Source organism: Carassius gibelio, chromosome A6 (assembly GCF_023724105.1).
Source record: "Carassius gibelio isolate Cgi1373 ecotype wild population from Czech Republic chromosome A6, carGib1.2-hapl.c, whole genome shotgun sequence".
Taxonomy (NCBI): Eukaryota; Metazoa; Chordata; class Actinopteri; order Cypriniformes; family Cyprinidae; genus Carassius; species Carassius gibelio.
In genome coordinates, this window is record NC_068376.1 from 20338278 (window position 1) to 20364646 (window position 26369).

Sequence of the window (26369 nt, forward strand, 5' to 3'; positions counted from 1 at the left end):
CTTGACCATTTACGGTATGTCTCCTATAAGACAAACTGTTCATTGTTATGGAGCTTAGGTTGTTTTTTCCTGTTAAAGAGAGTGAAGCCATCACAGCTGTAGATTCTCTATCCGTCCTTTCCTCCTTTTCCTTTTTTATTATTTTGCACACATACCAAGTCCTTGTGTGTGGTCTGCAGCGAGTGAATGTACTAATTCATGTAGATTATGTGTGTGTGTGTGTGTGTTCATATGTATAGATCACATGTGTGTTAAGATGTTATATTGATTCATCAGTTCAAATGTCAACTGCAAGGTGAGAGAGAAGTATAGCTCCATTTGACATTCAGTTACAAATTAACTTGATCTGAGAATGACAAGCTAAAGGCACACCTCCAGCAACCTTTGCACAACTTACCTGCCATTTCCTTAATCTTGGAAATTGCTAACAAAAAATGAACCTCTCCTTGTTAAAAGGTGATGTCTAAGGAGAAAAACCGTCAGTTTGGACATATTCTGAATAAACAGAAGATCCAAATCTCAGGTAAATTGCCTCATAACATTTATTTCACTGTATTCTGATGCAAACATTAATCTCTATATATGTAAATGTTTGTGAAATAGGTTATTTATAACTCATCATGTGATCTCTATGGCACATATGAGTAGGAGGACAATATCTTATTGTTCTAGGTTGCTAGATTAATGTTTAATGATCACACATTTCCACCCCGTCAACCCACATGTCATTTTACATTCTGATGTCAACCATAACAAGCCTGCTGCTAGGGAAGGTAAATTAGACTATTATGGGAATCAATGTCATTAACCACACCTAGGCTACTTGCTAAACTGACGGATAAGACTTAACAATTTTGTCTAACGTATCACAGGAACATTTGTAAAGGTAGGCCTAACCCAACTCCTACAATTTTCTTATATTGTGCATTGCATTAATGCTAATAAAAAACTAAATGTTAAGCATAAACACACACATAGAAGCTTCTTTCTAACTTCATGGAACTTCATGTGGGTAACAATTAAAATTTGATAGATAATTGATAAATCAAAAGCTGAGTTGAACAGTACAGTTCTCAGTTTCTTTTAAATGTGAAAACAACAATGCAAGGTCCTTCGTGGCAAAGTAATCAGTAACATACAACCTAGGAATAAAGTAGGGCATGTGTTTATGAGGAGGTCAAGTGAAAGACTCCTTTTTGTGCCGTATTTCCGCAGTGTGTTTGAACCCACACAGTGAGGTCTGGGAAAGCATCTGGGGGCTATTAGTTTGCAAGTAGCTTAAGGAGATAAAGATGAACTCAGGATTCTATCATTCTACCTTTTCTGAATCTGTCTTTCTCACATTTATAATCATACGCACATGCAGACACTTGGCTGACTCTCAGATCCTGCAGGTATGCTGTTACGGGGGCGTCCTGAGACAGGAAGAGATAAAAGCAGCTCCTGAGGAGTGTTTACAGCCTGAAATGAAAAGTAGGAGAAGGAGGGAAGGGCTCTTATAAGCCACAAGGAGATAAGTAGGAAATACTAAAGATGGAACATATAAATGCTCTCTGTTTCATACATACGTGCACATGTATTATTCCAACACATTCACATGCCAGTCTGTAACTATTTTACAATATATTTTTCACAATCATTTGCATGTTTTTGCGCAATCTGTTAGGTTTAGGGGTGGGCATTCATGCTAGCTTTCCTTACAAATCACAGACTGCCTCTTTTTCATGAGATCAGGTTGTTTATTCCTACTCACAACAACTTTTTCATTTTTATTCTACTTTACAAACTTAAGATGGCAGTTAATATCTCATTTTTAGTACGATTTAGATACGATTTAGAAGAAACTGGATGAATTATTAATTTTTGATCTAACATATTTGCAATCAATAACAATCCAGAAGTTAATTTTTTAGGCTATTTAGGCCTTTAGTGTGATCAAAATCCTCTCTGCTTTGTGTCAGGGTCCTGATCGCTCTTTCAGGGATTATTTGACCTCACAGACTGTACATTATTACTAACATAATAGTGCTACACTTTATTTATGGTTTACTTTTGTGTGTTTTATACGCATGATGCTTGTTGTTTGCTGTAGGGTTACGCTGAATCTTGTGGTGGATCGCTGAATGTGTCAGCATGTTAGAGTTCCTGTTACTGTTTACAGGAACCTCATGAATTTTAGATTTTTTTTTTTTTTCAAATCTTTTGTAATATGACACATGGTCATATAGTATATATGAAGTATTGAAAGAATAATAATGAAGAGAAAAAACACACGGTCATAGCCTACAACTATTTAAAATTTTAACAATGTTTAATTATTTATTTTTGCTTTCACAGAGCTTCACTCAAGGGGTAAAGAAAAAAATAAAATAAAACACTTTTAATCAAGTCCAAAATATAAATTAATATGATTGAATGTTAGGTTTATACATGTAAGTTTATACTTTTTATAGTGTTGCATATACAGATTTGTAAGCTACAAAGTGTGTGGGACCTTTTCTGTTCTTACATTATATAGTTAAAAAATGGCACCAGAACTCAAGCTATTGCAGTGCTGAAGGCCACTTGAGTGTTTACTATTTATTATCTTTAATTGTGATTTCTGCAGGAGGCAGGAAAACATGGGGTCTGCTACACACACAGTGTGTGTGCTCCTGTGTTTCTTAGTCTCAAGGTCATGCTACACACTCCAGACTGTGGGCCCATGTACGGTCAACAGAGAGATGGTAAGGAAAAACAATACACACTCTGGCCTCTTTTGTTCCCTGAGCAAGAGCAAGTGCTGCTACATCAGGAGTATCCTGTTTTTAGTCACTTGTTTCCTGTTTTTGGTGACAGAGGTTTACCATTTTAATGGTTTACATTTTTAATAGGTTTACATCATGAGAAAATACATTTCTTGTTTCTATTTTAAAACCGCTACTGGATAATCTGCCTTTTTTTTAACCTTAAAAAAGTTTTTCTCTTTGACTCCAGATGTAAGTTTCATAACCATTTACCTCTTTATTCTTTCAGGCTGCATTTGACTGCAGTGGGAAAAGACTTACATCAGTACCAGAGCACATCTGGATGAACGTAACCGAACTGGACCTGTCTGAAAATCTGTTAGACTTTTCCCACAGTGACAGCTTTAAGAGCCTGAATCTTTTTAGCGATTTAGTCTCACTGAACCTATCAGGCAACTACCTCCCCCTACTGTTAAAAGACCATCTCTACGGCCTTTCTTCTCTTAAAGTACTTGACCTGAGTAGGTGTAAACTGGCCGCGGTGGGGGCAAACGCTCTCACCAGTCTTTCCAGTTTACAGATGCTCTTCCTGGGGGACTTTCAGTCGATTGCAGTTAAAGACTTGAGATTTAGTCAATTTGTGGAACTTAGAGGAGAACAGAGTTACAGACAGAAAGCAGGAGACAGAGTAATGATGACCAGAGCATCAAAACACACGGCACATGATGACCACAGTGATGGTATGAATACTTTTAATATAATCTGCATTAGATTTAGTTCATTACTTGGATAAGCGGAATATACTGTTGGGGTGAAAAGAAGGAACATTTTACAAATCTAGTTTCTATTCCTTAGAAATGTACTCTTTGGTTTCATGGTGGTTTCATATGGATGTGAAAAACTATTCTATAATTTTCAAGACAATTTTTATTTTAATGACTTTAAAAATGACATAAAAAAATGCATATATGTAGAATTGAATTCATGAAATATTCTTATTATTATGAACTTTTAATTCAGAAGTGACATGGGGCCTGTACCATGAAGCTGGATTAGGTGGCAAGCCAGCTATGTTTCAGCTTAGTTTCCGCCAACTCTGGGTTTTAGGTACTATGAAAGTAGCTCAGATTTAATCTGTGTTCGTTGCCATGGTATCTTACGCTGCACGGCAAACCTGCTCTGGGGCAGGTTATGTTCTGGATTCTCAAACTGAAGGTGGACCAATCAGATGTGAGAGAAGTGACACATGTCTGACACAAAGTCACTCCAGTTTATCTTGCTCCAAATTAAAGGTCACTTATGCTTAAAAAAAAAAAAATATAGAAGTCTGGCTTCTTCTGGTATTTTTTTTTCTTTACATAACTCAACAACAGTTTGTCATACTACATATTATTAGGCAGCGTATAAGTTGTAATGTATTTATTGAAGAAATAATAGGCTACAAAGGATTCTCAACAAAAAAAAAAAAAATTACTTTGACTTAATAATAATAATAATAATAATTAAAAAAGTAAACAAATATATATATATATATATAATTTTTTTTAACAGAAATAAAAAGTCTGTTCATAATAATTCAAGTCATTATATGAGTGAATTTAAAATTGTATGTATGTTGGATTAAATTTAGATGAGGACCAGGACTTTCTTAGTAACATTAATTTTCTCTGCATTATTTACATTCTTATGCAAAATACGCTATTTGAGTGCCACAACATCATCTTTTTTGAGATATGGAAATTGACATATACCTACTATAATTTCAATGTCATTTGTTTTTCTCATGGCAGGACATTCTAAGGATGTCAACCGTGGAACCTTCCTTCGTAAACTATTCACAGTGGAACCAACGCCTACAAACAATACAAATAATGGTCAAAACCTTTCTTCCCCTGTAATCTAGTCTAGATTATTACCTGTGATTACATCTGAGACTGGCTAACCATTCTAAATAACCTTTTTAACCTAGGCATGGAACCAGATTATGATTCCAAAACATCTTCAGAAAGCTGGAAGGTCCTTGTGGCTGTTCTGGGGTCAGCTCTGACCCTCTCTGTCCTTATCGCTTTGCTGGCCAAATACAAAGTCGTGCACAAGTATCTGGCGAGCTACAGACACTCCAGGCTCAGTGAAGTAGATGCCACGAGTCAGTGTGACCCTGCAAACTTTGAGGTGGGATTCTCAACCCAGGGGGGCCCTGGGATCCGTGCAGCTGCACCTACCAGTGGCATTGAGGAGGATAACGATGGGTTTATTGAAGACAACTATATTCAAGCGAGTGAGAGTGAGAGAGCCACAAGAGCAGCAGAGCTGACTGATAATGATGAGGAGGAGGAAGAGATTGAATTTAGTATTGGCTAGCATTATTTGGTGTAATGTTGTTAAATCTTATTTATAATAACTTACATTAAATAGTCATTAACAAACATTCAATACTTCATAATCAGTTATCAAACTACTGATTGATTAATTCATAAAAAAAAAGGAATTTGAACACTTAAGACAAAAAACAAAACAAAACAAAAAAACTGTCCAAATTTTTTCTAGGGCCACTTTTTTTTAAAGCATCTGAAAATATATGAATTAAAGTTGAATTACATTTGAATGTACAGTAGGCAACACAAAATATTGATCTGTTCAGCATTTTATACAATGTTTGTAAACATTATTAATGAGTTATTATAAATTTTTATTTTAAATGATAATATTAATAATCATTAACTTTTAAGGATTTTTCCTTCGAGAATGTGCATTTACATTTACTTTTAATTGCATTTTTCTGTACCATATATATTTTGTTTTGTTTGTTGCACTTCATTTTATTCACTTTTTTTTTAAATGCTATTCTTTCATTGGCCACTGGGCGCCGCCTTTGTGTACTTTATTACTTAGCCTAGAATTAAATATTAAAATGTTATTATTGATATTATAACATATTTTTGTTATTAATACATAAACGTTACATGCATTCACGTCATCTTAAACGAATGCCTGTTAGTATTTTTATTAATTTATTTTTATCTACTATTTAATAAAGGATTGTCACCTGAAAGTATTTGAAGATAAGTTACACTGCTTTTACATTGCAACAGAGCGACGCGACGAAACAGCGATGATCGCTTGGCTAATAATAACGGCAGCGTTGTAGTTTTGAGCGTCGCATGTCTCTCGGTTTACAGCACTGCAACAAGCTCGAGCTGCACAACCGGTTAGACGCCACCAAACCCGGAAGACACGCGTATAAGGGATGGGGAAGATCTCTCTTCATTTTACTTGATCAAACTTTACCAAAATTCGCAAAACTTCGACTCCTGTCAGTCACTTCTGGTCACACAACAGCTCTGATAAGAATGGCAGCGTCCGCGATCTTCATCCTGGACCTTAAAGGCAAGGTAAGAGCGCGTGCACCTGTCAGAGACAGGTCGTGTAGTTTATACTCTCTGGATTGACAGTGACACTTTATTTGAATCCTTTATAGCTACAGATAATCAAGGTTTAAAATCATTTGCCAAAGTAAATTGTATGTATTTACTCACTTGAAGGTTTTTAAAACAACTAATGATGTAAATATGGCTCCAGACGGATACACCCGACCCTTCACCTCACTCTTTAAGTTAACAGCACTTTCACTGAAGTCACTTGCAATATAAATGCTAAATGAACGTTTCACATATTGTATGTTTCAACTTTTAAGTGGTAATGCTATAACAAATTATATTTAATAGTTATTGTTGTTAAAAAATAAAATATATTTTGTTGACATGGTAAATGCCCTCCCCCCAAATGAAAACAAACAAACAAAAACACAAACATCTCTAATACATTTCACCTCAGTACCTTTTTTAGATAAATATAAAATAAATTTACACTCTTTGTCCAAAATCTGTTATTATTATTTTTTTAAAGAAGTCTCCTATGCTCACAAAGGAGTACAGTAAAATAGTGAGATTGTGAAATATTTAATATTTTAATATATTTTAAAGTGTAACTTATTCCTGTGATGGCAAAACTGAATTACTTCAGTGTCACATAATTCTTTAGATTTCACTATCCATTCATTTCTTATGCGCTGCTTAATTATTATTTTTATTATACTTTTTTTTTCTTTAATGGCTAGAAAGTTTAAAAGAGCGTTCATTTGAAATAGAAATCTTTTGAAACTTTATAAATGTCTTTTTAGCCACTTTTAAGTCAATTTAATGCATCTTTTCTGAATAAAAGTATTTATTTATTTTTCTGTTACCACAAGCTTTTGAATAATAGTTTTATTAGATTATCACAGTTTTCACAAAAATATTAAGCACCAAAATTAAATATAATAAGAAGAACTAGATAAAAAAGTTCGTCGAGACAAACTTTAAGTTGGCTTGAGAAAGGCGGTGCAGAAAGTTTGAAAAAGTTAGAAAAGTTTGAAAAGTTTAAGAAGTTTAAAAAGTTTTAAGTTTGATGGTTTTCAGTCTGAGATAGATCAGATAGATAGATAGATATATAGATAGATAGATAGATAGACACAGTCAGAAGATAGATAGATAGATCTAGGGTCCCCAGGAGTGGTTGCTAAGGTGTTGCTAAGCGGTTGCTAGGGTACCCTGAGTGGTTGCTAAGGTGTTGCTATGCGGTTGCTAGGGTATCTGGGATGGTTGCTAGGGTGTTGCTATGCGGTTGCTAGGGTACCCTGAGTGGTTGCTAAGGTGTTGCTATGCGGTTGCTAGGGTATCTGGGATGGTTGCTAGGGTGTTGCTAAGCGGTTGCTAGGGTACCCTGAGTGGTTGCTAAGGTGTTGCTATGCGGTTGCTAGGGTATCTGGGATGGTTGCTAGGGTGTTGCTATGCGGTTGCTAGGGTACCCTGAGTGGTTGCTAAGGTGTTTCTATGCGGTTGCTAGGGTATCTGGGATGGTTGCTAGGGTGTTGCTATGCGGTTGCTAGGGTACCCCGAGTGGTTGCTAAGGTGTTGCTATGCGGTTGCTAGGGTATCTGGGATGGTTGCTAGGGTGTTGCTATGCGGTTGCTAGGGTACCCCGAGTGGTTGCTAAGGTGTTGCTATGTGGTTGCTAGGATACCCTGGGTGGTTTCTAGGTTGGTTTGGATAGTTGCTAGAGTGTTGCTATGAAGATAGATAGATACATAGATAGATAGATAGATAGATAGATTAGAAACAGTCAGATTATAGATAGATAGATAGATAGATAGATAGATAGATAGATAGATAGATAGATATAATAGATAGATTAGAAACAGACAGATTATAGATAGATAGAGATAAAATAGATAGATTAGAAACAGACAGATTATAGATAGATAGATAGATAGTTTAGAAACAGACAGATTATAGATAGATAGATAGATAGATAGATAGATAGATAGATAGATAGATAGATAGATAGATAGATAGATAGATTAGAAACAGTCAGATTATAGATAGATAGATAGATTAGAAACAGACAGATTATAGATAGATAGATAGTTTAGAAACAGACAGATGATAGATAGATAGATAGATAGATAGATAGATAGATAGATAGATAGATTAGAAACAGTCAGATTATAGATAGATAGATAGATTAGAAACAGTCAGATTATAGATAGATAGATAGTTTAGAAACAGACAGATGATAGATAGATAGATAGATAGATAGATAGATAGATAGATAGATAAATTAGAAACAGTCAGATTATAGATAGATAGATAGATAGATAGATAGATAGATAGATAGATAGATAGATAGATAGATAGATTAGAAACAGACAGATTATAGATAGATAGATAGATAGATAGATAGATAGATAGATAGATAGATAGAGGAGTTTGATTATAGATAGATAGATGAGTTTGATTATAGATAGATAGAAACAGTTAGATAGATAGATAGATAGATAGATAGATAGATAGATAGAGTTTGATTATAGATAGATAGATAGATAGATAGATAGATAGATAGATAGATAGATAGATAGATAGATAGATAGATAGATAGATAGATGAGTTTGAATGAGTTTGAATGGGTTAGTAATAGTACATAGAAGGTTAGTCTAATTGAGTCTAATGGGCTTCAGTGTGTTTAGATTTGAATTTTTGACAGTTGGAGTTTGACGGAATGTTCAGTTGAGCAGAGGCTTTTCAATGCAAGTCTATGGGAGTTTTTATGATTTTTAATCTTCAGTTTTATGAAAAGTATAAGTCCGATCAGTCTAAAAAGATATAGCAACTAACTTCAGATCAGTCTGAAGAGCTGGGCTGAGTTTGGAGTTTGTAGAGTTAAAGCTCTAGGAGGAGTAGCAGTCAAGAGTTTTAGTCTCAGAAGAATAATAATAATAACTAGATAAAAAAGTTCGTCAAGACAAACTTTAAGTTGGCTTGAGAAAGCCTGACCAGAAAGTCTGAAAAAGTTAGAAAAGTTTGAAAAGTTTGAAAAGATTGAAAAGTTTAAGAAGTTTAAAAAGTTTTAAGTTTGATGGTTTTCAGTATGAGATAGATAAAATAGATAGATAGATAGATAGACACAGTCAGAAGATAGATAGATAGATCTAGGGTCCCCAGGAGTGGTTGCTAAGGTGTTGCTAAGCGGTTGCTAGGGTACCCTGAGTGGTTGCTAAGGTGTTGCTATGCGGTTGCTATGGTATCTGGGATGGTTGCTAGGGTGTTGCTATGCGGTTGCTAGGGTACCCTGAGTGGTTGCTTAGGTGTTGCTATGCGGTTGCTAGGGTATCTGGGATGGTTGCTAGGGTGTTGCTATGCGGTTGCTAGGGTACCCTGAGTGGTTGCTAAGGTGTTGCTATGCGGTTGCTAGGGTATCTGGGATGGTTGCTAGGGTGTTGCTATGCGGTTGCTAGGGTACCCTGAGTGGTTGCTAAGGTGTTGCTATGCGGTTGCTAGTGTTACTGGGATGGTTGCTAGGGTGTTGCTATGTGGTTGCTAGGGTACCCTGAGTGGTTGCTAAGGTGTTGCTATGCGGTTGCTAGGGTATCTGGGATGGTTGCTAGGGTGTTGCTATGCGGTTGCTAGGGTACCCCGAGTGGTTGCTAAGGTGTTGCTATGCGTTTGCTAGGGTATCTGGGATGGTTGCTAGGGTGTTGCTATGCGGTTGCTAGGGTACCCCGAGTGGTTGCTAAGGTGTTGCTATGCGGTTGCTAGATACCCTGGGTGGTTGCTAGGGTGTTGCTATGCGGTTGCTAGGGTACCCCGAGTGGTTGCTAAGGTGTTGCTATGCGGTTGCTAGGATACCCTGGGTGGTTTCTAGGTTGGTTTGGATAGTTGCTAGAGTGTTGCTATGAAGATAGATAGATAGATAGATAGATAGATAGATAGATAGATAGATAGATAGATAGATAGATAGATTAGAAACAGACAGATTATAGATAGATAGATAGATAGATAGATAGATAGAATAGATAGATAGAATAGATAGATTAGAAACAGACAGATTATAGATATATAGATAGATAGATAGATAGAATAGATAGATTAGAAACAGACAGATTATAGATAGATAGATAGATAGTTTAGAAACAGACAGATTATAGATAGATAGATAGATAGATAGATTAGAAACATAGATAGATTAGAAACAGACAGATTATAGATAGATAGATAGTTTAGAAACAGACATATTATAGATAGATAGATAGATAGATAGATAGATAGATAGATAGATAGATAGATAGATAGATAGATAGATAGATAGATAGATTAGAAACAGACAGATTATAGATAGATAGATAGATAGATAGATAGATTAGAAACAGACAGATTTTAGATAGATAGATAGATAGATAGATAGATAGATAGATAGATAGATAGATAGTTTAGAAACAGACAGATTATAGATAGATAGATAGATTAGAAACAGACAGATTATAGATAGAAAGATAGATAGATAGATAGATAGATAGATTAGAAATAGATAGATAGATAGATAGATAGATAGATAGATAGATAGATAGATAGATAGATAGATAGATATGACATGATAGATGAGTTTGAATGAGTTTGAATGGGTTAGTAATAGTACATACAATATGTACATAGTACATAGACTATGAGTTTAATGGGCTTCAGTGTGTTTAGATTTGAATTTTTGACAGTTGGAGTTTGACGGAATGTTCAGTTGAGCAGAGGCTTTTCAATGCAAGTCTATGGGAGTTTTTATGATTTTTAATCTTCAGTTTTATGAAAAGTATAAGTCCGATCAGTCTAAAAAGATATAGCAACTAACTTCAGATCAGTCTGAAGAGCTGGGCTGAGTTTGGAGTTTGTAGAGTTAAAGCTCTAGGAGGAGTAGCAGTCAAGAGTTTTAGTCTCAGAAGAATAATAATAATAATAATAAGAAGTTTAAATACAATATCAGTAAGTTGGCTCTCTCAAGCCAACTTAATAATAAGAAGTTTAAATACAATATCAGTAAGTTGGCTCTCTCAAGCCAACTTAATTATTTATTGTGTTCCAAATAATACTGGAATAAATTCTGAATGATCATGACACCGAAGACCAGAGTAATGGCTGCTGTAAATTTAATTTACATGCTAAAATATTAAAATAAAAAAATAATTCTAAAAAAAAGTAGTTCTAAATTGTAATAATATTTCACAATATTACTGTTATTTTATTTTTGATTAAATAAATGCAGCCTTTGTGAGCATACAGTGGCATGCAAAAGTTTGGGAAACTTTTGCATAATCTGTGAAAATGTGAATAATTTTAACAAAATAAGAGAAATCATACTAAACGCATGTTAATTTTTATTTAGTACTGTCCTGAGTAAGATATTGTACATAAAAAATATTTACATTTAGTCCACAACACAAAAAAATTGCTGAAACTCTTAATGCATCTTGTTTCCTGTTTAACTGTTGGGTTCAACTTAAAGGGTTAAAGGGTTCAAATATGCAAAGATGCTGGAAAACTGAAGAATCTGCAGGACCTTAAAGATTTTTCTGAAGAGCAGTTCTCAGTTTAACTGTTCAGAACAAACAAGGGACTCATGCACAATCATCACAAAACAGAAAGAAAGTCGTGCATCATCAGGTAACAGAACACAGTATTAAGAACCAAGGGTTCCCAAACTTTTGAATGGGGTTATTTTAATAATTTCAGCAATTTATTGTGTTGTGGACTAAATGTAAACATCTTTTATGTAAAATATCTTACTCGGGACAATACTAAATAAAAAAATAACATGCATTTATTATGATCTCTCTTATTTTTTGAAAATTATTCAAATTTTCACAAATTCTGCAAGGGGTTCTTAAACTTCCGCATGCCACTGTAAGTGACTTTCAAAGACATACAAAAATGTATTATATATCCAGAGATGTGTGTGTATAGATAAAGAGAAGCTCTGAACTCATTTGTAAGATGTTGAAAGAAGTAGTGGGTGGATGGGAGTGTTTCCATGAAAAGAATGATTTTGGCAGGGCTGATGAAAGCAGTCTTTGCCCTAGAGAACACCAATATGACTTTTCTTTTTTTTTTTTTTACGTTTCACCCTACTACACTCCTTGAATATATCTGTCAGTGAAAAAGTTACCATGACTTGAAGCATTTGATTGTATGTTAGATTGGCCAGTAGAAGTATTTGTGTAGATATTGATTTTATAGATCATATTGATTGAGCTGTTAAAATATCCGCAGACTAATTTGAGTCAATGCAAACAAAAAATAAAAAAAATAAAAGATTATTTCTATTTACTGAGAGAACTTCAAGGATTTCCAGAGTTTTTAAATGTTTGTTGTATTAATATAGGCTAAAATATGTGTCTTTATATGGAATTGCACTCTAAACTAGTGATGTGATGACTGTCTTTAAGGAGCAGAATTGGGATACTCTGTTTTATGACATCCTTGTGCTTTCAACTTTCCACCTCTAAGGTGCTCATATGTCGAAACTACATGGGCAATGTGGACATGAGTGAGATTGACAACTTTATGCCCATAATGATGAAGAGAGAGGAAGATGCAGATATGTCACCAGTGGTTATTCACGGCACTACCCACTACCTCTGGATAAAGCATAGCAACCTCTACTGTATCCTCTATCGTCTTATATTTACATATTAAAGTATAACTTTAAATTGTCTATATTAAAATATCATTTTATTTGTGAATATTTGTCCTATTGTTGTACAGTAACAGCTCTGCAAATGTATAGCTTATTTAATACTTAAGAGATTTTACTCAGTGGTTGCAATAACAAAGAAGAATACCAATGCTGCTCTTGTATACTCCTTCCTGTACAAATTAGTGGAGGTAAGTGTGCTTTATGTCTATCAACATGCCAACGCCTTCCATAAAACCTTACACAGCACAATCTTGTTGCCTGTGTGAACATCAACACCCTAAAAATGTGCCGTAATATAGTAGTCTTGTATTAACCATTTGTTTGCAGGTGTTCATTGAATATTTCAAGTCACTGGAAGAAGAGAGTATTCGAGACAATTTTGTGACCGTATATGAGCTAATGGATGAAGTCATGGACTTTGGATTCCCTCAGACCACCGACAGCAAGATCTTACTAGAGTAAGTTTTGACAGACTTACCATTCAGCCATCACTGCTCAGAGAACAGTATTCGTCTATCACTAACAGTGCTATTAGGGCTCACCATTCACTAATCATAAGTCATAAGTGTTTTATAATACTCATAGAGCTGATTGGATCAGATAAATCAATATACTGTAGTAACTAAGCAGAAACATTTTCTTAAATTTGTTGAAAAGTCTTACAAATTAATTTGAAAATTCATATATATCCCTTTCAGCAGATGACAACTCTTCATTCGAAACAAAAATTTGGTTATTTAACTAATTCAGCTCATTTAACTAATTAAAAATGTTTACCCTCAAAGAAATGTAAAGTGCTTTTTACAAAGCATAAACAAGTAGGACATTCTAACTAAAGAATATAACAAAAGCACAATAAACAATTTCTTGTCAGGCAAGCAGTAAAAAGGGGGGAAAAAATGTACATCATATAGTATGTACGTCAGTTCATAAACATCTTTCAGGTTTGCTGGCTTTGCTAGCAAACACTTAGCAGATAGCTAATTACTAGCTCTCATTGACTGCCACATAATACCCTGTCAGCTGGAGAAACTTGAGGTTAAAGCGCGCACATATACACATCTACACTTCTCAGACCTTGTAGAAGCAATTTGGAATTAGGAAACTTGTTTATTTAAAAATTTAGTGATTTTTTTGATACATTTACTCATGCTAATGTTCATCAGGGATGATTGAACCCTCACTCTATTATGTGTGTAATGTTAGTGTTCACATTTATTTCCATTTGAATTTGTGTTTTTCATGTGTAATGGATGAGAGATGTATGGTAAGGTAAACATTACATTAAAATGATGGCAATACAAAAATGGAAAAACAAGGTTAGGTGTTTGTCAGCCTGTCTGTCCCAAGGGGAAGCCATGTTCTTCCCATGAGTTCTGACAAGCACCAGAGGTCTGTTTACACACTCAATGAAGTCACTTGCTTGACTGACTAGTGACAAATAATAATGCTCATCATATTGATAATGGCTGACACAGACTCATATAATGTATAATCTTTTTCATGCTAATTGTCATTATCTATGCTAGCATGTCCTGATGGCCTTCTTTCACTTCCACACCAGGTACATCACCCAACAGGGGCATAAACTGGAAGTGGGAGCACCACGGCCCCCAGCTACAGTAACCAATGCTGTCTCTTGGAGGTCAGAAGGCATCAAATACAGGAAGAATGAAGTCTTCATGGATGTAATTGAGTCTGTCAACCTATTGGTGAGCTGACTTAAATGTATTGTAGCGGCACATTCCTCAATCAACCAATCTGATTTTTAGATGTGGGTTAGGACTGGGGCTTCAGCATAATTTTTTCAAACAATGATTTCCTTATGACCTTAGGGGGTTTTAATGTTTTTTTTTTTTTGAGTTTTTAGGACCAACAAAATATGTTAATTCAGGAATACATTCTCATTGATAAAATCACAATCAGCATATGTGTCTCATATTGATTTTAATTATTGTATAATGCATCCGTGCAATGAATAACTCTTGACCCGTTATCAAATTTCAGTGCATGAAATGCATTTATACACTAACGTTTAAACATTTGGGGTCAATACACTTTTAAAGAAATTTATATTTTATTCAGCATGGATTATGCATTAAATTAATCTAAATTGACAGTAAATTGATCAAAATTGGCAGTACATTGTTTCAAACGATTTCTATCAAAGATGTTTAGATTAACAATAAATAATCTCAGTTCTTTTGAACATTCTACTTATTAAACAGTCCTGAATTTTTTTTCTTTTACAGTTCCACAAAAATATTAAGCAGCACTATTTTTTTAAAGATTAATAATAATAATAATAAACAAATCTTGAGTACCAAATCAGCATAATAGAATGACTTCTGATAGATCATGTGACACTGAAGACTGGAGTAATGAATACTGAAAATGTACCTAGGCCATCACAGAAATAAATTATAATTTTAACATATATTTTAAATGTTTCTGTTTCTGAATTGTATTATACTATTTCACAATATTACTGTTTTTACAGTATTTTTGATTATGTAAGTGCAAAGAAAAAATAAGTTTGAAGTAAATAAATTACAATAAATAACAATGGCATAACATTCACTATTTATTTGAAGAAGTAAAAGTAACCTATATTGTAGCAATATAATAACGAGCACATTACTTTCTTTGTTGTGGAAAAAAAAAAGAAGCTTTCCACATACTGGATCACTTTTATGTATTCAGTGCAGACATCAAACAGCCCTCACCCCACGCTATCACTCCCATCATCCTACTGTACCTTAGCCGACCTCCTTCATGTTCTCCAGGGTCAAGGGTTAGGTCTCCAGACTTCCTTAGATTGAGAGAGGGAGGAAGCAGCTGCCGTCTTTAAGGTCTTGTTGTCTATATTTTCTGCTTCTAAACTCTTAGCCCCCTGAATGGACTGGCTTTTGATGGATTCATTAGAGCTCCTCAAGGTCGGGGGGTCTAAACGCTGGCAGACAGTAATGCTGAGCAGCACCACTCTTCTGATTAAGAGCTAAATCACTTCTCATTTCTTCTGATATTCTGCATTGCTATTCATCCGTGCAGCTGTCTCGGTCTGGCTCTTGTATCCGAGAGCCCTCAGAGGTATTGAATCAATGTGGACTTTTTAAGATTTAGATCTTCCCTTTCTTTTGAGTCCAGCTTGTATGCTTTTAATATTTTACCATAATACAATAGATTATATTCTCATATTATCACAGCATATTTAGCCCTTATGGCATTATCAATATGGCACAAATCACACGGTTCCTGCCTTGACTGACAGAGCGTTATAAAGTGTAGATGGCAGTAATGGTGATGATGCAATATTGCAACTTGCCACTTTTGATTGTGCTTTGCATTTATCTTCTCTTTTCTTGTTTGTTACAGGTCAGTGCTACAGGCAGTGTTCTGCGTAGTGAGATTCTGGGCAGCGTCAAACTCAAAGTCGTTCTGTCAGGTATGCCTGAGTTAAGGCTCGGACTCAATGACAAAGTCCTCTTCGAGATCACAGGCCGTGAGTATACCAATTCATCGTTAAAACTGAAATATCTAATTTTTTTTGACAATTTTATATATACATGTATCATATACAGAGAAACTATGCAGTAAGTTAACCATTTGTAGGTTGTATCTCAACTCTGTGGCATTAGCAACCTTATAGGTATTGTTATCTTCTGTCTTTAAAAGTAAAAGCAATGGCTTAGTCCCCATACAGTATGTACATTTTTTAAAGTAGCAGATTAATTAAATACTGTTGCTTATGATAAGACTTGTCATACAGTAGAGGGGGAAAAACAGTTAGAAGCTGGGCAGGATGTGATCCTTAAGAAATGAACAGAAATTTGACCAACAACTCCAACAATGCTATGTAAACCACAAAATGTATCAGTATCACAATTAAATCTGTTTACAAGAATATTGCAAGGTTAATATTTACCTGTTTTTAAGTCGTTATTTTTTCCATTTCCTTTCATTGAAACGAATGTCTTCCAAAATGCCTAATTTCAACTTTTGTGGGCTTTTTAAGTAGTGCAGAAAGTGACTTAATTTCTGGGGCTGCTAGTCAAGCAGTGAGTAAGTTGTCTTAACCTATCTTATAAGAAGCATCTCTCTCATTTGCACTTGTAAGGTGAATTTGATTTATCTGATTTCTTGGTTAATCCTCACCCCAGAACTAACCCAGCGGGTGTTAGTTTCACAGCAGCCAGATCTTAGTTGAATTGAGATGAGATGAATTTAGATGAATTCTGCATGTGAAGTATAAATGCAGCTTGCATTTTAAAACAGTACTGCTCCAGATTTACTCCACAACAGAAAGGGAATCAATATTAAATTAATCGAGCGATGCTCTTCTGTTCAAATAAATACATATCGGTTTGATCCTGTGGGGCAGTAGCTGTTGACTTCACCAAAATTTCATGGATATTACAAGCTACCCTTTCATTTTATTTCTACAGGAAGCTGTTTTATCAGATAGGGTTTCGGGGAAGTGAAAGAGACCTGGTTGTTTCCTGTACCACTTCCCACTTTAAAGCTGAGTTATGGTGCAAGCTTTTATAAACACAAGTGAAGGTAGAAGGTGCCTTTCTGTTATTGCATCAGTTGCAGAAATATCTCTTCTCAGCTCAGCAGTGGAATGAGAATTAAACAAGTGAAACATTGCCCTCCACAGGCTCAAGATTGGAAATGCAAGTTTTTTACATTTATTTTTTATTATGGTTTTTATTGAGATTTAATTATCGGACATGGACAACAGAAATAGTATTTTCTGTAATAATGTCATTATTCTTTAATAATTACAAACATTTTCACGTTATAAAAATATTTTAAATTTTTATTTTATTTTAGAATAATTCGTATACCATTCCAATAATTAATAGAAAAATTTATAATTTCAGTTTCAGTGATTTTAGTTTAAGTTTTAACAATTTTGTTCTTTGGTCTTTTTTTCATTTTTTTTAATTGTTTTATTTTAGTAACTTTAGTAATTTAACTTCAATTTATTTTAAGTCAAAATAATATTTTTTTCATTTAATATATATACACACACATATACACACATATATATACAGGTGCTTCAGAATGGGAATTTTCTCATGATTTACAAGTAGTTGAAAACATTAGAGATATTGTTAGTAATCAGCTGGACAAAATATATAACACTAGCCTAGTGGTTTTTGGATATTTTACTGCAAATATTCAACAAATTGTACCTTTAAAGCAAAAGGAGCCCCAACCAAGTATTGAGTACATGTGCAATAAATGGTCATACTTTGCATGAAGCCAACAATTCACTTAAAATGTTCTTTTTTATTATTGGTCTTACGAAGAATTCTAATTTGTTGAGATAGTGAATTGGTGGGTTTTTGTTAAATGTGAGCCTAAATCATCACAATTATAAGTCTGTGTGCACTGAATTTATTTAATACACGAGTTTCACAATTTGAGATGAATTACTGAAATAAATGAACCTTTTCACGGCATTCAAGAAGCACCTGTATATATATGTATATATAGCAACTTATTTTTTTTAAACAACAACAGAACTGGTCTTAAAGTGTGTTTTTTTTCAAAACAATAATTTAATTTCATATTTAATAATATGTAATTAATAATTACATTTTTTTATATTATTACATTTATATTATTACACACACACACACACACATATATATATATATGTATGTGTATATGTGTGTGTGTGTAATAATATGAAAATAATAAAAAATGTAATTATTAATTACATATTATTAAATATGAAATTATATTCTTGTTGTGTACACACAAATCTATTCTCTAAACTGCCTGTCCTCTGTAGGACTCACAGGAATGCTGGAGTGTATATATATAATTACATTAATTTTATACAGAACATTATATTGCATTATTTGATGTATAAATTGTAGGTCAAGCTTGCTATCTTTAGAGTGCTTTTACAGCTGAGTCAAACTTTGTGTACCTAAAAGTGTACCTCTGCTTCTGAACACCAATCACTTTCCCTGAAGCCTCTGCCTGTGGACCCTAGGGAGCCAATCAGAGAGCAATAAGACCCCTTTCTGACCTTTAGTGCCTGCAGCTGATGTCATCAGTAGGTGCTGCAGCGGCTCCCAGCAGGTCTCATCTGAGGCAGAGGACACAGACACCCAGAGCGTCTGATCTGACCTCTGTGTTCCAGTTCAAACCTCTGAGAGCTCTTTCATGTTCCACTGCAAATGTCACTCCTGGATAGAGCAGAATATATTCATAAATATAAAGGGAGGCTCATGCTCGCACACTTTCCTGCTGTGTGTGTGCTGTTGAAATCCCACAGCTCTGTGGTGTTAGTGGGTTTGGGGCTCAGAGGCCCCGAGTCATTAAATAGCTCTTCTGTAGTCACTGCCTTTCCCTTTGCTGGGGTCAAACAAATAAGCTACCTCCACGCTTACCTGGGTACACAGAAGTGCTATTGTTTGCAATTTCCTGGAAATACTTAGAATCCTCTCTGTGTGTATATGTGGTGTGTATGTGCAGCTTTCAACTTGATTAACTAGCTTTACACAAACTATAATCATCAGCGACCACTTTTCTTCTATTAGAATTCCCCCTGCTCTCTCTGGGCTTACATTTCACTTTCTCTCAGGGGAGAAGAGCAAGTCTGTGGAGCTGGAAGATGTGAAATTTCATCAGTGTGTGCGGCTCTCTCGCTTTGAGAATGACCGGACTATCTCTTTCATCCCACCTGATGGAGAATCTGAACTCATGTCTTACAGACTCAACACCACGGTCAGTGCTGGCTGCATGTATACAACTCTCCCATCAATGAGTCTTAATAATGCATAGTCATTGAAAACGTCAAAGTTCATGTAATTATTTCTTGTATTTAATGACTGATTGATTTGTAATATAGTCAGAGAGCTTTATTTAAATAAAAACATACAAGAATCAAACAACAGGAATATGATGAGGAAACAAGACTTCAAAGCAGAAAACACAAAGAATTTGAAATTAAAAGACAAAAATATAAAACAATGGTTATGCTTTGAATAGAATACTAGCATACTGTACTGCTCTTATTATTTCTATATACTATGTATACTGTGAAAGGAATGTAAATTTCAATACTATTTCCAATGTGAGGAAATTAATTGAAAGTAGTTACATTTTTTTAAAACATTTTTTGACCAATAAATGTGCTTATTGTTTAAAGACATTTTTACACAAAATAGCATTCAAATGGAAACTTTTTTTATGTAAAAGATATATATTGTATGACTCTCTCTATATATACACTTTCTTTGAAAAGTTGGGGTCATTAAGATTTTTTTAATGTTTTGAAAGAAGTATTTTTTGCTCACGAGGGATGCATTTATTTAATTAAAAATACAATTAAATCAGTAGTATTGTGAAATATTATTACATTATTATTTTATAATATAAAATACTTGTTTTCTATTTTGTCGTATGTGATTTTTCTTTTGTCAAAGCTGAATTTCTGATGAATTAAAACATTTAGAAGAACAACATTTATTTGAAAAAATAAATCTTTTGTAACATTACTTGATAAACAAAAGTATATATTTCTTTTAAAAACACACACCCAAAAAAACATGTACTGACCCCAAGCTGATAAATGAACTAATTGAAATGCATGTATTTTAAAAGATTATAAATATAATTACTGTCACTTCTAAACATAAATTCACACACACACACACGCACACACACACACGCACACACACACACGTTTGTTTTTGTGAAAAGCAGGGACATCCCATAGGCGTAATGGTTTTTGTACTGTAGAAACTGAATATTCTATCGCCATTCACCAACCCTACCCCTAAACCTAACCCTCACAGGAAACTTTGTGCATTTTTACTTTCTCAAAAAAAACTAATTCTGTATGATTTATAAGCGTTTTGAAAAATGGGGACATGGGTTATGTCCTCATAAGTCACCCTTTCCTTGTAATACCTGTGTCATACCCATGTCATTACACAGAGTTGTGTCCTGGTGTCACAAAAACATGCCCACACACACACATATATAAAATACACAGACACACACTCAAACATCCTGTAGATGTTGTATATAATGGATTATATATATATAGTGATGCAACATTTTAAAACGATGTTATGCTGTTGGAAGTATCAGTATCAGAAGTTTTTAATATATTTTACAAAAGTTAGTAGCTCAGTAAGTGGCAACAGACTTACTGTTGTATTTTTTTTCTCTGTCACTCCTCTGTTCTGACAGGTGAAGCCTCTAATATGGATTGAGAGCGTAATAGAGAAGTTCTCTCATAGTCGAGTAGAGATCAAGGTTAAGGTAGAGCTGCACACATATACACAATCTACACACTCCACTGATTCTTGCTTTGCTTCCTTCAGCACACTCCTTGCTTTCAGTAATTAGCTTTCAGGCTTCTGTCCTGGGGAATGGCTCGAAGTTTACCTGAGCTGTGTCCAAGAAACTTATGTCAGATTCTGACATAAGCATGCTTTGTCCTTTTGCCCTTGCCATACCGAAACTTTAGTTTCTGAAATTGTAGCTTTAGAAGTTTTACTTTGAATGTGATGTTGTGCTATAGTTCCTCCATCTGTTTTCCAGGCACGCAGTCAGTTCAAGAGCCGCTCCACGGCCAACAATGTGTCCATCTTAGTTCCTGTTCCTAGTGACGCTGACTCCCCTAAATTTAAGACCACCACTGGCCAGGCTAAATGGGTTCCTGAGAAGAGTGCTGTAGAATGGAACATTAAGTCCTTCCCTGTGAGTACTGTACATGTTTTACATATGTTTTGTGAGATGTTTGATCTTTGTGTCACTGCCAGAAACTTCAAGTTATTGTTGAATGTTTCAAATTGTTGCTGAAGTCACAGAGACAACAAATGCAAGTTTACTTCACACTTTTAAGAGCCTTCTTAAAATATTGCTATTACTGGCAATTATTATTATTATTATTTAATATATTTTCTTGCAATTTTTTGAATATATTTAAATCTATTTGTATTTCATTAATATATTTTTACATTTTTAAAATGACTTAGAATTTTTGATGTGTTTTTTTTTATTTAATTGTTTTTTGTTGTACATCTTGTTTGACATTTTTTAATAGTACAAGCCAGGACGTACTGAACTTAATAATTATATGCCTTATTATAGCATCTAGATAGTAAAAAAAAAAAAGATTTGTGTGTGTGTGTGTGTGTGTCTATATATACACGGGTATATATAGACATGTATTTTCGGACATTTCATTTTGTGCTGTTGCAAGCCTTGTAGAGACAGGAAAGTTTCCATCACCCACTTAGGAATATGACTCTGAAGGCTTATTTAGAACTGAACTGTTGACTAAAGTGATGACTGTTGCAGTGTTAATTAAACAGTTAGATGTGTCAAAAACTAATGATGTGTCTACTTGTTGAAGGGCGGGAAAGAATTCATGATGCGAGCTCATTTTGGACTGCCAAGTGTGGAAAGTGGTGAACTCGAGGCCAAGCCACCAATCACAGTAAAATTTGAGATTCCTTACTTCACAGTGTCAGGCATTCAGGTACGGCAAAGCGCATATTTACCCCAAAATAGTCAATAAAGACAATAGACAATAAATTTGATAATTGTCACAGTGCGGTAGATTGATTTTTGTAATCCATTTTGTTTGTGTGGTAACAAACACAGGTGCGATACTTGAAGATTATCGAGAAGAGCGGATATCAGGCATTACCATGGGTGCGTTATATTACTCAGAGTGGAGGTGAGGCATATTCACAAATTCTCCCATGCTTACTCCGATATCATTCTGATATACAGTTTACCTTCACCCTGCATTAAAAGTTCAGCGAGCCTTACTCTGTCTGCTACACACACACACACACACACACACACACAGTTTGAAATAGTGTAGACTATCAGTTTTCCATCAGTAACACCAGAGGAGAGAGAGACACTCTAATCCTTCAGCCTAGTTCATTTATTTATAAGAAATGCAAAGCAGACATCAGATCTTAAACCTCAATGGAATTCTTCAGATATATCTAAACAACAAAATGGCAAAAACAAATTCAAATGCCTTCAGATAAACTTCCATGCACTTTTGTGTGTGTGTGTGTGTGTGTGTGTATATATATATATATATATATATATATATATATATATATATATATATATATATATATATAGATATAGATATAGATATATATATATGTATGTGTGATGTATAAGTTGTACTTTCTGACTTTTTGTGTTTGACAGATTATCAACTGAGGACCAACTGAGAGAGGACAGCACCTGTGTATGTTGTGTGTTCTGTCTGTCCTTTTTCAGACAGCTACTGCTTTTCACACAGCAGTTGGACTACTATTGCTTTAGTCAGGTTTTACAAATTAAACAAGGGAGTCAGATCGCAAAGTTACTGAGAAGCCCCTATGAAACAATGGTTTCGGGTTTAAACAATTTTGGGTTATAATCCAAAGGTGGTATTACAGAAACCTACTAGAATCTACCTATATATGTTCTATTTAAAAAGAAAGATTTTCACCCACATGTCGTTCCAAACCTTTCTGTATTTCTTCATTTTATTTAAATGACTGGTAACACTTTACAATAAGGTTCCATTTGTTAATGTATTAACTAACACGTACAAACAATGAACAATACATTTTTTTACAGTATTTGTTAATCTTTCTTAATGTTAGTTTCTGAAAATACAGTTGTTCACTGTTAGTTCATATTAGTTCACAGTGCAACAACTGATGTTAACAAGCACAACTTTTGATTTTAATACTGCATTAGTAAATGTTGGATTTAACATTAACTAGGATTAATAAATGCCGTTGAAGTATTGGTTATTGTTAGTTCATGGTAACTAAAGTAGTTAACTAATTAACCTTATTGTAAAGTGATACCAAATGACTAATGAATAAATGAATTCAAAATATGAACAAAAAAATAATAGTATACCTAAGACTACATTTATATCTACTGTCTTAAAGAGATTTAAATAATATTGTAATTAAATTTTACCTGATGTAAACACAATACGTTGATCAAATTGGTGCGATTAAGCTCATAATCGTAGCAACCATAACTGCAGTAAAATATGTCTAAACATGTAAACATCTAACTACGATTATTGGAAATAATGACATTATTGGTGCAGATATAAATGTCGTCAATGATACTAAAATAACTCAGCTGATTTGGAATGACGTAAGGGTGTTATAATGTTTTTGTTTTGTTTTTTACACAGAATTTTCATTTTTCTTTGAATTATCCCTTTAACTTGTCAGATGTGAACTTAAGCTGCTTATTTAAATTTCTGCTGTAGGTGGCGGGACTATCTCTCAGCGTGATATGATCTTACTGTATGTCTGTAGAGCTGTAAACACAAGCACAGGCCCAATGAAATGAATACCTTGTGCTCAAAATCAATGATTAATAAGGCAGTGTACTATTAGGACACCACTGTAACACTATATTTTCACCGGAGCAGCCCGTATCTTTGTCTTTGGTTTGTGCTCACTCAAAATACCACAAATGCCTACACACTTTTAAAAGTACAATGGAAAGTGGAAATGTTTAATGACATTACCATGAACCGATCAGCAAAAAAACTTGTGCATGTTGATGCTCTATTAATTATGATTGCGTTTGTTTCCTTAATCAGCAGCAGTACAGCAGTCAACACATCTGATAACACATCATTTTTTGTCTGTAATTATAAGTTTTCACGCTGGGAAAATCCTCAATTGCATTGCACCACTTGTTTTATCAGTGTGACGGCTGGCTGTGTGTGTGTGTGAGTGTGTGTTTGTGTGTGTGGGTCGGTGGGTTGGTGGAATACTGTCTGCCACCTCTGCAGAGGCAGCAGAATATATTATTTGTCATGTCAAAACGGCTTCCTCCCTCATTTATTTACCAAAGGTCAATGGCATGACAACATCTGATATTTATTTCACACTGAATATGAAATATGTATTTTTGATCTTTTCTTATTGACAACTTTTCTGCTCAATACTATACTAAAGGTCATTGTGAGAAAATAAATGGATTTTTGTTTTGGCAAGCGTTTTTGTGATTATTTTCTCTGCTCTATTGAAATTTTATGCAGGGGTATGACTATGAGTACAATGGATAAAATATTTTATTTTCCAATCATCCACGAATACGGGTGTTATATGCATTGCTACTTTTGTTTGCCTTCATTCTTATCAGTCTCAACACATGACAATCCAGTAGATGGGTGACAATGGGTCACAGAGTCAGCTTTTGTTTACGTGGAGACTGAGCAGCTGTTACACAATAGCCATCTTGTTGTGGGTAAGAACAGCCATTGGCCAACACCCCCCATCCCATGATAACTGTCCCTCAGCCCATTACTGGCCCTATCAGAACTTATTCCTGTCTTCACAGGATTGGCTATGGATGAATGACTCGGCTGCATGGTGTCTCAAACACAATTTTTCACACATGCAGTTAGGACCAAACTCAAACATTTTAACCAGCTTTCTGTTATTTCTGGAGTTTTAGTTAAACATAATTCTTAGTAGTGTTTTGGAAAACAATGAATCTTGCTTCCTGAATCTCTTAAAACTAAATCCAGTCTATGGTGGACCCAAAAAGTATTTGGACACCTAGGCCACAATGCATGAATGCATATAAAACCAAATAACAATCCACGTAGCATAATGCAATCAAATGTGCTTGACCTTTCCTCAAAAATTCACTTATAATGAGCCACTTTTGCAATGACTTTTTCCAGGATAATTTTTTATTGGATGTTTGGGATGCATGTAGCAGGGTACATCCAAACTACCCTTTTAAAGAGTTTTTTAGAAGTTGCTCCATTCTGACACTTCTGAAAATCCTTAAATCACCTTGCTGTACCTGCTTAAAATGTAATTTACACTCATTGAGAAGATACAGAGAGATAATATATAATAAGATAAAATCATCATGCTATTCTATGCACAATTGTTGTATACAAAATCCCACCACTGACTGGTGCATGCAGGTTCAACTTAAAATAGCCATTTAATGTATGGTCTAACATGCAACTGTCATCAGCTGTTTTATCACAGGACAGCAATCGCATGCACATATTCTGTCTTTTTTGCAGGAGCATAACAAGAAGATTATATAAAGTAACATTTGTTTAGTAACACTAACAAAAGTTAATAGAAAAATGTGCTTTTAAATTTAACTTGTTTTTAAATGTAAATTTAGCTCCTCAATTGTAAGTCGCTTTGGATAAAAGTGTCTGCTAAATGAATAAATGTATTTCCAGATTAATGTGGAGGTAGACAATTCCCCTTAAATTTACAGAGTAGTCAAGTAACCACAGATTTAGCTCATTGCATTTACTTGGGATGTAGTATACAAAGGTAAGTCACAATACTTTTTTACATTTCGTTTTATAATTTAAACCTTATTTTTCTAAATGGTTTGTGTGAAAAATGTGTTTGAGATGTTTTCAAATGCCACTTGGTTTGATATTCGGCTATTGACATTCACATGTATATTAAGTGTCCAGAGTTTTATGATGCTTGGTGCTTTTCTAATGTAATTTCTCCAAAGTTGTCAAAGCATGCACTGAATGTTTGTTTATTTTGCATACATATT

At 34.4% G+C, this 26369-nt stretch overlaps 2 protein-coding genes and 2 long non-coding RNA genes across 6 annotated transcripts; 3 read left to right on the forward strand and 1 right to left on the reverse strand.

Annotated features, from left to right (window-relative positions):
- Positions 1–364: 364 nt before the first annotated feature.
- Positions 365–5658, forward strand: LOC128015658 (uncharacterized). 2 transcript variants are annotated; one of them, XM_052599697.1, is made up of 5 exons: positions 365–523; positions 2609–2726; positions 3016–3466; positions 4517–4600; positions 4696–5658. In XM_052599697.1, exons 2-5 carry the CDS (start codon positions 2622–2624, stop codon positions 5085–5087), a joined length of 1032 nt encoding a protein of 343 aa, XP_052455657.1. In that variant the 5' UTR covers positions 365–523; positions 2609–2621; the 3' UTR covers positions 5088–5658. The 2 variants fall into 2 exon arrangements, with proteins under 2 accessions (XP_052455657.1, XP_052455658.1); XM_052599698.1 differs by lacking the exon at positions 365–523 and adding an exon at positions 726–886.
- On the reverse strand, positions 5202–12728 carry LOC128015661 (uncharacterized). The gene is made up of 2 exons (XR_008183970.1): positions 12586–12728; positions 5202–6106 (listed from the first exon to the last, which is right to left on the reverse strand). It is a non-coding gene; the product is annotated as an uncharacterized LOC128015661 (long non-coding RNA).
- On the forward strand, positions 5888–24813 carry LOC128015657 (AP-1 complex subunit mu-1-like). The gene is made up of 12 exons (XM_052599696.1): positions 5888–6118; positions 12593–12749; positions 12903–12970; positions 13110–13240; positions 14347–14494; positions 16158–16284; positions 19390–19532; positions 21006–21077; positions 21360–21518; positions 22177–22302; positions 22428–22503; positions 23001–24813. Exons 1-12 carry the CDS (start codon positions 5888–5890, stop codon positions 23021–23023), a joined length of 1461 nt encoding a protein of 486 aa, XP_052455656.1. The 3' UTR covers positions 23024–24813.
- Positions 7056–9633, forward strand: LOC128015660 (uncharacterized). 2 transcript variants are annotated; one of them, XR_008183969.1, is made up of 4 exons: positions 7056–7417; positions 7504–7589; positions 7676–7761; positions 9409–9633. It is a non-coding gene; the product is annotated as an uncharacterized LOC128015660 (long non-coding RNA). The 2 variants fall into 2 exon arrangements; XR_008183968.1 differs by having other exon boundaries at positions 7504–7761.
- Positions 24814–26369: the final 1556 nt, after the last annotated feature.